The sequence below is a fragment of the Antedon mediterranea genome, chromosome 4, assembly GCF_964355755.1.
Source record: "Antedon mediterranea chromosome 4, ecAntMedi1.1, whole genome shotgun sequence".
Classification (NCBI taxonomy): Eukaryota; Metazoa; Echinodermata; class Crinoidea; order Comatulida; family Antedonidae; genus Antedon; species Antedon mediterranea.
In genome coordinates, this window is record NC_092673.1 from 10,975,974 (window position 1) to 10,989,749 (window position 13,776).

General features: G+C 35.7%; 1 protein-coding gene across 1 annotated transcript in view; it reads left to right on the forward strand.

Annotated features, from left to right (window-relative positions):
- LOC140046646 (putative GPI-anchor transamidase) overlaps positions 1–13,776 on the forward strand; it is a 144,737-nt gene that overhangs the window by 69,110 nt on the left and 61,851 nt on the right. Inside the window, exon 3 of the mRNA XM_072091350.1 lies at positions 3,297–3,447. Coding sequence (XP_071947451.1) covers positions 3,297–3,447 — 151 coding nt within the window. The remainder of the gene's footprint in view (positions 1–3,296; positions 3,448–13,776) is intronic.

Genomic DNA, 13,776 nt, shown 5'->3' on the forward strand with positions numbered 1-13,776 from the left:
GAAAGGCTGTAAAATCATAATTCAAGAGAAAACACATGATTTTCATGCTCCGTGCGCACCTTACGCGTGAATTTTTTCGTTAAGTTTTATTCACGATTTGAGAATGATAATGATAATCAGTCCTTTAATAAGTTAATTGATTGTAATATAGAAGACCGCATTGTTATAGATACAGGATGTTTACCAACAATTTCGGAAAGTGAACCAAAAAAAAGCCAGCGGTCCTTATAACGTTAGCTTCTGGGTACTTGGTATGTGTGCTGAACATTTAGCGGTCCCCTTTACCCTATTGTTTCAAGAATCCCTGGATCTTCATCATGTGCCTATCTGCTGGAAATCGTCAACAAAAGAGCCACCTAATCAATTGACAATTTCGCCCGGTAGCACTTACCCCTATTGTTATGAAGTGCTTTGAAAAGATTATTAGTAAACATCTTATTAACCCTTTATCTCCGCTTCTTGACCATTGGGAATTTGCTTTCCAACCACACAAGTGTGTAGATGATGCTGTTCTTACACTTGTAAGTCATGTTGATATTTTAAATTGTTATGTTAGAGCAACTTTTGTAGATTTTTCTTCTGCATTTAATAAATTGCAACCTAGCATTCTAATTAGAAAACTTAGTGATATACTGTAAACGTAAATCCTTATCTTATAACATGGATTTTAGCTTTTTAAGTACCGTACTGACGCGGGTATAAGCCCATACTCGGGTATAAGCCCACCCCCGACTTTTGACTAATTTTCATGAAAAATGAGGCACTCGGGTATAAGCCCACCCATTAATTCGAAGATCTACAGTGTGTGTCGTAATACATTATTTTGTATTTGGCGACGTCCATGCACCGAATACACCTACCTTTGACCATAACCAAGCTAGGCTAATATACGAGGCCTAGCGGTCCTGTTTTGTTTACACTCCATCGCGGTCGAAGATCGCTTCACACACGACGCTACAAGTCGCCAAAACGGAAAACCACTATTTGGTATCGGCTGCCATAAACAAGCTTATTAAATTTCTTTGGTACATTTCTATTTAACGAACATTGTATACTTGCTTTTCTGCTTGATAAATTCTTGTTCAATTGATGTTTAAAATAAGATATTCTACGATAAATTACACGAACTAGCCTATAAGCTTAATTTCCGACACTCTACACCTCGTGTATTTAGAGGCAACGTCGTACACGTGAGGGCGCTCGCTCACATGGTGGAATACACAGTGTACATGTGCTGTTTTTGACGATCTGCATTTTTGGATCCTCGGGTATAAGCCCACCCCCCAAACTTGACGTGATTTCATGTTCAAGGGGGGTGGGCTTATACCCACGTCAGTACGGTAATAGAGTAAAACGTGTGTCAGTATCTGGGACTCTTTCGTATAAACAGATAACTAATGTCGGATCCCTACAAGGTTGTGTTCTCTCGCCGTTATTATTTGTTTTGTATACGAATGATTGTAAATCCACTCATCCGAACAATTATTTGTTGAAGTACGCCGACGATACAGTCTTATATTAGGTTTACTTGATAAGAATGAAGAGACATTGTATAGAAACTCAGTGAATTTATTTATTACATGGTGTGTACATATCGTTTAGTTATTAACGAAAGTAAATCTAAAGAAATGATTTTTGACTTCCGAAATCGTTCTAATCAACCGGATTATGTTCAGGTAAATCAATGAAGTTGATATTGATATTGTGTCCAAAAATGAATATCTTGGAATGGTAATCGACAACAAGCTTAATTGGGGTGAACATGTCTAAGGGTAACTCTAGATTGTACTTTTTAAGAAAATTAAACTTGTTTAATGTTGACAACACAATATTAGGTCTATTTTATAAGTCGGTAATGGAAAGTGTCTTAGGGTCTGTTTCTGCTGAAAAAATCAAAATAATCGATTTTTTCCAGTCACCGCAAACCACAAAAATAATCGCGTTGCAATTGAAAATTGCTACGACTTTAATCGGTTATTCAGGTAATCGGTTTTTTAAATCACGTCATCATTCCCCCACAGCGCAGTTCAAGTTATGAAAGGCCGATGAGAGTTGGTTTGTTTACATCCTATCGCAGCCTAAAACTCTCAAATGTAGGATTAAAAATTACTCTTACGTAAAGCTATATTATTTGTAAAATAAACATCTAGTCCTACTACCGTACCACATACAACAGAATAATGATGTTATATTAATAAGGACACGTCGGCGAAAAAAGTTCGTTTCGCCGTTCGTTGGTTCTACCGCGGCCTGCTAGGCATATAGGCTATATATTTCTACCGAAACAAGTCAACAGACAACAGGCCTAAAAAATGACATGTAAAACATCGTTAGCCTGGACTGGTGGTATTTAACGGGTGTACTTGTAACACAGAATCCTGGAGTCTCTCGGTATAATTCTCCCCCACAAAATAATAAAAATCAAATGTTTAACATTTAATTGTTATTCGGTCTACATCGCGATCGCAGATAAACAGCATGCTTTGTGACGTGAATAAGTTTGTCATACTCTAGAGGTCAAAGTGAGGTCAATAATCGCTATTTGTGTTGCAGCTCAAAACTGCTCCGCAATAATCAGTTAAAACAAGAAATAATCGATTAAAACACGCAATGGATTGAGTGTTTTTAATCGGTTATTTTTAATTGGTTATTTTATTTTGCGCCGTTTCTGCTGCCCAAAAATAATCGATTAAAAAAATAAACGGTTAATAATCGATTAGTTCTGCTCAGCAGAAACAGGCCCTAGTTTATGGTTGTCTGATACGGTTCAGTAGTTTTAGAAAAAATCAGACCTAAAGAATGTTCAATGTTTAGTAAATAAGGCGTGCAGAATAACTAAACAGATCATTAGATTTGATTTGATGATGTTTGTAACGTCAAAATCTATGATAAGGTCATTGCCATAATGAAAGATGAGAGTCATCCGCTCAATGGTTGAGATCTGGAAGGCGTTTGAGGGCTACACGTTGTAGAACAAAACGCTTCCTTAATTCTTTTATTCCGTACTCAATTAGACATTTTAATAATCGTTGTTAAGTCGTTGAATTTTGTTGCTATGTAATTTTATTGTAGTAACCTTTTAACTTTGAGCAATTGTATGTCACATGAATTTCCATATGGACAAATATAAACTATGAACTAAAGGTCAAAGGTCAAAAATGCCAAAAATCATACTTCCGGCCATTTTTGGACAAACTTTTCCATTAGAACGAATATTAATATGCATCTTCCAAATAATTTGATTTATTGTGTAATTTATGTTATATAATTTGACTTTTATGTATTATTAATTATAGGTATGCACATCTCGATTTTGGTTCAACTACCGGCATGTAGCTAATGCTTTGTCTGTATATCGTAGTGTGAAGCGTTTAGGAATTCCTGATAGCCATATCATTCTCATGCTAGCAGACGATATGGCTTGCAATGCTCGCAATCCTAGACCAGGTGAGGACAGTAAATGATAAGTGAAGAATACAGCCTTATTTTTTACTCCAATACTTATTTGACTGAGGTGATTAAGGCACCCTGGGTAAATTATTACAAACGACAAGAACATGTTCGGACACGTTTGCTATTGTATTACGACAATGTCCTTATTACACTTTTGGCTAACCATTTGGGGGACCACCGTTTGGATGCGTTTATTTGGCATGTTGCTCCGCCACATTAAATGTTTGACTGAGCAGCACATTGTTTGTAGGTTTGTATGATTACTTCTTTGTACACCCGTCATTTATCAAGACAGTGTTTGCGTAAAAATTACTTTTTAAAGCTTGGTATGAGGCTAACTGCCTAAATCTTTATTATTATTATTTATTCGTACAAATTAAAAAGATTTTGAAACTTGTCCTACAGATAGAATATAAAATGCTAAATTCCTAAGTTTCAATTCATGAATCACACGGTCCAAACATTTTGGATTCTCGGTGAGACCCTTTGACCTTTCTGGATTTATTTTAGGTCGAAGTTTTGACCTCGCGTATAAAACAATATTTAGATGGAATGGCCAATAAACCAGAAGTGTAGTTGAGCGCGAAAAATACATGCGTTTATTGAAAACGAAATATGATGCGATCATGTAGCTACTAATTTTCTATCGACATCCTTTAGACATTCAATTGAACGCCTATATAGTCAAGTTTTTACTTATAATATATAGAAGACGTTTAACTAGATCACATCGTGCCTCTAATTCATTGTTGAAATTCGCCTGGGATGATTAAATTGATATATTTTTAGATATAATCCTAAAACCTAAATTTTTTTATTCTGGGTTCGCACTGGCCGATCGCCAAGTCGCCATGGGCGAAAACATTTCCAGATTCTTTCATCTACAAAAGACTTAACCTTCTACTGAAGTCAGCAAGTGCAATAGGTAAAAAATGTAAACTTAGATGGAATGGAGCGCATCACGGTTATCTGTATTCCTTTTTCTCCAAGTTTTTAATATTGTCTAGGTCAATCAACTATCTTATGCATGAGTTAAAAATATTTATTTTTTATGACATCATCATGCCTAAACATTTAAATTACGTGTATACAGATTATACTGTGTACTTTAAAATGTATACTACCGTATTTTCCGGAGTATAGGTCGAGACTTTGTGGGAAAATTTTAATTGCAAAATCGGGGGGTCGACTTATACTCCGACCATGCGATTTTTGAAAAAAATCAGGCCGAAAAAATATGTTCAAAAGCCGTCAGCTGTCAAGGCCCAGCAAGGTCAGTGGCCTATCATCAATCATTCACAGAAGTTTTCAATTTAATACCTACATTGTACAAAATAATACAACTCCAAAAAGTACTGGTCAATAAAATATTAATATATCACAATGACTCATTTTGATGTTAATATTACGCTTTTAAGATAATTAAGAATAAATAGTTTTCTTTATGCTTCTTATTCACTCTCGAGAAAACATCGTAACACACACCACAGACGTCGGAATGTCCATGCAGCATGTTTGTTATTGCGCGATATTTTCATCTATACACATGCGCAGTTTGTTTGTTTGTTCGTAATTACAATTACTGCGCATGTCTATTCATAAAATAAATTCTCCTTAGTCGGGCGCATGTACATTTACAGATAACGCGATTTACAACTACTCGCCTGTACAATTAATAAGCCTCCTAACGGAAAACTTGTTTTAATTTATTCGAGTGACGCGAAAAACATCGCTGATGGCAAGTAACGCTACATCGCTGTCATTTATTATAGGCTGGTGAAGACGGCGGCGAAGTCGTCGTCATTACGTCCGTCCGATATTGATTAGGCCTACACTTTAATAATATAAACAAATAACCACATTTCATACATTTCTAGCCCTCTTTGAACTTTAAAGTAAGTTGTGTTATTAGCCGATTTTGGGGGTCGACTTATATTCAGGTCATACCAAAATCAACGATATTCTAGGCCAAAGTTGGGGGTCGACTTATACTTGGGGTCGACCTATACTCCGGAAAATATGGTATATGACACAAAATAGACAGAATTTAGCACTAACAACATATCATATTCTTCAGTTCAGGTCATAATGCCATAATTATTTTCTGTGTGCAACATTCTAACGTATGACGTGCACGTGGCGTTTGTCGAGCGGATAACTAACTCGTCAAAGTGACGAGTTTCATGTCTAGTTCTTCTTTCTTTCCCGGATTTTTGTGACCAGCATATCCCCTATTAATTGTGAACATAAGATTGTATAACTTTGTCAAAAGATTTAGCTGTAGATGTGCAAGAAACTTCGTTATATGACGTTAGAGTCGCGCAGCGTAAGTTACGCTCGATTTTATGAATTTCAATGATTGATCATAGATTATAAACCAAAAGAAGTTACGCGCGCACGCGCATTTAAAATTTCAAAATGCGCAAAATCAATTTCTAATCAACTTTCTACGCCGATCATGACATTTTGAGCATGTCAAAAATTCCCACGCGCGCGAAAAAAATTACGCGTAAGGTGCGCACAGAGCATGAAAATCATGTGTTTTTCTCTTGAATTATGATTTTACAGTCTTTCCTAGTTATTTTAAAAAAGATTGACATCATTTCAAATTAAAATGACGTCATACGAACACGTTGATTTGGACAATTTGCGCGCGTTTTAGTTGCAAAAGTGACAACATATTGTCAAAATTATGCCTATTTTTAATCTATTATAGCTTCTCAGGATCATCCATGACCCCCAATTTTTTTAATTTAATATGTAAGCAGATATATTGTAGATATGAATTCATGCACAATCTTTACCCCTCGGATGTTATGACGTCATCGTATGGCCACACAAATGTAAAATATAGGATTTTTTACACTTTCGTTATTGCTCATCACATTAAATAGAGCGCATCTCGCTTATACGTATTCCATTTCCACAGATATTTAAATACTCTTTAGGTCAATTAACTATGTTTCACATGCGTTAACAATATTTAAATTTTTATGACGTCATCATGTATAAAAATGTAAATAACGTGGGTCCCCTATTTTCATCTTACAGTAAATTTCAATCTGAAATTCTTGTAAAACATGCCATTTTTAATCCACAAAAAGTTTGCTCTTGATATGACTTAAATTTTCACAAAGTGTCAAAACAAAATTATGCTTGGTTTTTAGTCTATGAGCAATCATAAAAAATCATAAAATCGCGCGTAAGTCACGTTGCGCAACTCTGACGTCATTCAAAATAGGAGGTGCACAACTTCACGTAAATGCCCATATGTTGACAAAGTTATGAAATGTTATGTTTACAAGTTTTTGAGATACGCGAGACACAAAAATGGAGGAGAAAGAAAGAAGAATAATACTAGACATGAAACTCGTCACTTTGACGAGTTAGTTATCAGCACCACGACAAACGCCACGTGCACGTCATACGTTGGAATATTGCACACAGTAAAGATTATGGCATTATGACAAGAACTGAAGAATATGATATGCTCTTAGTGCTGAATTCTGTCAATTTTGTGTCATATAGTATATACATGCAAACAGTATAATCTGTATACATATTACATACAGTGTAGAATAGGTGAAATTACGGGACCCGCCATTTATTCCAATTTTTAACATGGCGACGGTATCAAAATGAAACAATTAGATAGCAATTTCAGAAAGAAATTATCTCAGGAACAACATATTAACATGTAGAAGAAATTTGAATACGTAAAATATAGATGCGCACCCTTTTAAATATGTGACCCAGGTTATTTACATTTTTAGACATGATGACGTCATAAAAATTAAAAATTTTTAACTCATGCGTAAGATAGTTGATTGACCTAGACAATATTAAAATCTTGGAAAAAAAGGAATACAGATAGGCGTGATGCGCTCCATTGAATATGATGAGCAATAACGAAAGAGACAAAAATCCTATATTTTACATTCGTGTGGCCATACGATGATGTCACCATGTCCAGTTAGCCATATTGATTCATGATTCGATATCTACAACTCATCAACTTCCAGAATATGTAATTAAAAAAAAGTTCACCTCGTTGTTTAGAATCTGTCGCCCGTATTCTTAAACCGGACTTAAGTCTTAGTTTGAGCTAAAACTAAAAAAATGACGTCATTTTAATTCATAAACCGAACTTCAACTAAATCACCGACTAAATCAGGTCAACCTCGACTTAATCGAGACGGATTTTGATCGATTTTTTTAGTCCTGGAGGGGGCAGGCTAAATGGTCGACTAAATGGTTTTTAAACGATGTTTATAAAAAACGTAACAGTCATTGAGTTGTTATATTGGCCAGATATTGAAGAATGAAATATCTATATTTATATTAGCTTAATTAAATATACATTGGTATAAGTTATAATAATGAAAATCATCTTTATTTACAACTGTATACAAATTACATTATTTTCTTCGCGCAAGTCCGACTTGAACTACGTCACGCCATAGCGACAATGGGAGATGCGGCAATTCACCACGCGATGGAATGTTTAGGGGGCCTAGCGCTTTCTTGTCACGCTAGGAAGTGCGTGGTTCGTCGCGATCATACTTTGTTGGAGGCCTAGAAAATATGAAAGTTACCGTACCGCCATGGTTCCTAAATATATTTTGAAGATTTTGTTTGTTGTTAATCAAAAGTACTTCACTGTTAAAGTAATACTGATCTTGTTCTAATAATTAACGATTAAAATTATTTTTCATTAATATAGTCCTGATGCGTAAAAAGTTTTGTAAGAAAATGGAAAGTGATATCAATGCGCAAAATGTCGTCTGCTTCTCAAATACTCTCTTTTCATTGGCCAATGTTTAGCCTTTGTTACCCAGACGTGTGCAACTCGACTAAAACCTCGACTTCATTAAGTCGAACTGCAAACTTCGACTACTTCGTTTTTTAATCGAATTTAAAGTAATAGCTCGAACTACGACTTTTTCAAGTCGAACTTTGAACTACGACTAAAGTCCGGTTTAAGAATACGGGCGTTAGACTGTTTAAAAAAAGGCATAATTTTTCCAATTTTTAAACTTTTTCATCAAAAACGTACGTAAATTATCCAATTCAACGTGCCCGTATGACGTAGTTTTAAGTCGAAATTGTTTAAAAGTTGGTAAAATTACTAGAAAAGGCTGAAAAAACATAAATCACGCAAAAAAAATTGTTTTCAACGCTACGTTCGCACCATGCGTTAAAAAAAATGCGCGTGCGTGGGAATTTTTTACATGCTCAAAAATGACATGAAACGCATAGAAAATTTATTAGAAATTTATTTTTCGCATTTCAAAATTTTAAACGCGCGTGCGCGCGTAACTTCGTGTGAAACATGCCATTTTTTTTCCACAGTCAGCTAGCGCAAGATTTAAATTAAACTTTTGATAAGTTTCAATTTACGTTGTTATATGGTTTTAGATATATTATGTTAAAAACGCGAAATTCATAAAAACATGCGTAAGTAATTACGTTGCGCATTTCTGACGTCATTCACAATAGCAGGTGCACAACTTCATGTGAATGCCCACATGTTGACAAAGTTATAAAATGTTATGTTTACACGTTTTTGAGATACGCGTGACACAAAAATGACAGAAAGAAAGAAGAATACAGACTAGATTTGAACTCGTCACTTTGACGAGTTCTGGTTATCCACGCAAACGCAACATGCACATACTTAACCATATGAACCTCGACAATAATTATGCCATCCTATGACATGAAATAAATATGTTTACAGTGCTGAATTGTACCTATTATGTAGCATACATCATATTACAGTATTTTACAGAATAAACTGTATATGTTATACAGTGTAGCATAGACAAAATTACGAGACCCATCTTTTAAATCCAATTATTAACACGATGACGTCATCAAATTGACATATAAAGATAACAATTTTAGAAGATAATTATCTAAATAATTACATTAAAACAAATTTGCGCTCTATTTAATGTGATGAGCAATAACGAAAGAGTAAAAAATCCTCTATTTTACATTCGTGTGGCCATACGATGCCGTCATAACATCCGAGAGGTAAAAATTCTGCATGAATTCATATCTACAACATATCTGCTTACATATTAAATTTAAAAAATTGGGGGTCGTGGATGATCCTGAGGAGCTATAATAGATTCAAAATGGGCATTATTTTGACAATATTTGTAACTTTTTCAACTAAAACGCGCGCAAATGGTCTAAATCAACGTGCTCGTATGACGTCATTTTAATTTGAAATGATGTAAATCTTTTTTTAAATGACTAAGAAAGGCTGTAAAATCATAATTCAAGAAAAAAACACATGATTTTTATGCTCCGTGCGCACCTTACGCGTAATGTTTGCGTTTGGGAATGTTTACGCTTTTTAATCCATAGAAATTTCGCCCTTGATATGACTTAAATTTTCACCAAGTGTCAATAAAAAATGACTTTTGGTTTATAATCTATGATCAATCATTGAAATTCATAAAATCGCGCGTAACTTACGCTGCGCGACTCTAACGTCATATAACGAAGTTTCTTGCACATCTACAGCTACAGGTCAATCTTTTGACAAAGTTATACAAAGTTACGTTCACAAGCAATAGGGGATATGCGACACACAAAAATCCGGGAAAGAAAGAAGAATAACAAAGAAGATGAAAAAAAAGATATTTACAATCACATGGGTTATCCTGCAACTAAGTTGCAGATAACCAAAAAGAAAAAAAAAAAAAAAAGATCCTGACAATAACAAGGGGTTATCCGCCAAGTGCGAATAACCAAAAAAAAAGATGATGAAACAGGATAACCAAAAATATTGATCCCATACAATAACAAAGGAGTTATTTAAAATTTTAAACGCGCGTTCGCGCGTAACTTCGTGTGAAACATGCCAATTTTTTTCCACAGTCAGCTAGCGCAAGATTTAAATTAAACTTTTGTTAAGTTTCAATTTACGTTGTTATATGGTTTTCGATATAATTATGAAACAGGACGATTACAAGGAGTTATCCGCTACTAAGCGGATAACGAATAAAGATGAAAAGGATTTTTACAATCACAAGGGTTATCCGCAACTTTACAAGTTGCGGATAACCAAAAATATTGATCCCATACAATAACAAGGAGTTATCCGCCAAGTGCGGATAACTAATAATAAATGCGTTATTGCTATGTAATTCAATGTCTGATGTATGATACCATCTTGGCTGCCAGAGGCGCTTGACAGTGTTACTCCCATTCTGCTTCTAAAATCTTGCTTTTTGGGTTCCAAGTACACATTTTGAGAGTGATTTTACTCCCAATATTGTTATCAGCACTTACAACTATTGTATTGTATCTTTTTTTTTCTTATTTTTATCAGCTAAGCTAGGCCCAATCTAGCTGTGTGCATGCTATTGTCTTAGCAATGTTCAGTGAAGCAAAGCCTATTGTTGCCTTAGAACTTTGGGACAGCATAGCATAGGAGATTTGTTTACAGGGCCTAGAGTCGGTGTATGTGTGATATTATTATTATAATCTACCATTGTTGCGAGTAAACTATGTTGACCTATAACTATAGCTACTCAAAGCTACTTAACCTGAGACAATATGCTGGAAAAATTACTACTGCGGTTGGAAGTGTTTTGAAAGACTTGGGAATTTTCCATTATAGAGGTACCCGTGGTGGACGCAAGTCAAAATTACACACAAAGAGTAATAAAAATATAGATTTCAAAAACCTTTCTAACATAAACAAGAAAGTACAAGAAGCAGTTGGGAAACAAAAGCCTGCAAAATATTTTAATTGGCGAGCAGGACAGATTAATGTTAATACCTGCTCAGATGACTTCTTACCTACATGAAACCCTCATTCAAATTAAAGCAGAAAACCTTGACACCGTGTGTATGCAGGAAGTGAGACGGATTGGTACCGGTGCAATCTCACATGAGGGCTACAATGTATACTGGACTGGATTGAAAATCAAAAAGATGTATGGGGTTGCTATTGCCATTAAACAGTCACCCCATATCAAAGTGTCTAATGTTCATTATGTATATGAACGTCTAATGGCAATAGACGTCACAATAAAAAACTGTAAATTAAGAATTGTGTCTGCGTACTCTCCTACGGAATCCGGTTCAGAATCATCAAAGGATATTTTCTATATGCAAAACTCTCCCAAAGTAAAGTCGAGAACAACACAAAACTCTTACTGATGGGAGACTTTAATGCAACATCAACAATAACAACCAGAAAATCACTCTTTGATGGAAACCTACATAGATTTCAAGACACAGATGACATTGGTAACGACAATGGCACAAGACTCATCAACTACTGCTCTGACTTCAAGCTATGCATACTGAACACCTGGTTTGAACATCCAAACGTTTATCCGATCACTTGGCATAGCAACGATGGTGTTACAAAGAAAACACTAGACTACAACATATGTGATCACTGGTTGAGGAAGTATGTTACTGACACAAGAGTCTATAACAACTGTAAAGTTTGACTTTATATCTTGTTTAATGGTTTAGCGCCCTCTCTAGTTATAGATAATAAGAGTTGGTCAGAGGTCATGTTTACCATGTGAATCTTTGAATTGGTGATTGATACGCACATCTTAAGAGAATTCCCGTGAAATACAACCTTAATGTAGACGTAATAGTGTAAGTTCTTTGAGTAGTGCATTCACTGTATAGCACCTTGATATTATTATATACTGTAGCTCTAAGGAGTTTTTTGTCTAGTTTGCTTTTGGTAACTTTACAGTGGTGTAGGCCTAGGCCTAGCTTTGTTTTAGGCTTAGCCTTTAGATGCATGTGTTTATGTAATTTGTTATTGTTGCAGATTTCGAACATCTGATCATTGTTGAATTAAAGTTGTTTGGAAACGTTAACGTGTGACACGGGTCTTCTTTACATTCGAAATACTGTGTTCTACGTGCACAGTGAGAAGTGACAGCACTCTGCTGACCTGTTTATGAACCTGCTCATCACGCACTCAAGTTACCGTTCTTTCGGTGTGATACCAATATTTGACTGCGCCAGGAGCTACATCCTTGTATTACTGTATACACAGAACTGTATTCACTTGAATCACCGACTTTAATTTTATTCTATAAAACATGGCTGACCCCGATTATAAGAAATTGAGACGTATTGCCAAGGGACGTTTTACAAGAATTTGTAATTCTATCGTCGCCGCAATTGACCAGAATAAAACAATAGAATATGTACATATGCTGAATGCTGACTTGAAGGAAGCCTGGAAATCAGTAAACGATCGACATGAATCAGTAGTTTTACAGTCTGCAAAGGACGAAGAGGAGAATGAGAATTGGATTGGCCAACTAGAGAAGACATATGATGAAGTAAGAGAAATGATACTTAGACACAAAACACGCATTAATGAACAGCACATAGATTCTGAGGCAATTGACAGAAGGCATCTGCAGGAGGAAGAAGTCCAAATATCAGCAATGAGAGCGAAAAACGTTCGTAGCATACAACATGATGATTTTCAACAACTTTGCGATCAGGTAATCCAATTGATTAACAAGAATTCTGTTGAGGGTGTTAAAGCTGCAAGGGCTGACCTTGTAAAATTGATGGAAGACGTAAAAACTGCACATATGCAATACGTTTCCATGCTTCCCAATGAAGAGGCAATAAATGAAAATCTGTGGCTCCAGTCAGTACGTGATAAGTACGGCGAGACCAGTAGTGCTGTTGCTATATTTTTGGAGCACCTCGACAAAAGCAAAACTCAGAAGACAGTAGATGAAAAGAGAAAAGGCGGTATACAATTGGAAAAAATGCGATTGCCAACCTTTGACGGAGATGTAAGGGCCTACCCTAGATTCAAAACAGACTTTCTAAAATTCATTTTGCCTGAGACCACAAGGGATCAAGCAGCATTCGTTTTGCGGAAATCTCTTGGAGAAAAACCTCTACAAGTTGTAGGCGCCGTAGATGATGATATCAACGAAATATGGAAGCGATTGGATGAGCGGTATGGCGACCCAATAAAATTAGCAGATGCCGTTATGCATGACTTTGAAAGTATCGACTCACTCAAAGATGGAGACGACAAAAGATTTGTTGAGTTTGTCGACATCATCGAGAGAGGTCATAATGACCTACGGAAATTAGGAATGGAGAAGGAAATGTCCAACACCAGAGTGGTTAGTGACATTGAGAGGAGATTGCCACCTGCTATTCGAAGAGAATGGTCACGGTCATTATATGATGAAAAAGCAGTAATTGATAGAACTGACAGATTTCCTGCGCTTCTTAAATTTTTAGTGAGGGAAAAGAAAAGTGTAGAATACGAAGTGTCGGGAACGAGAT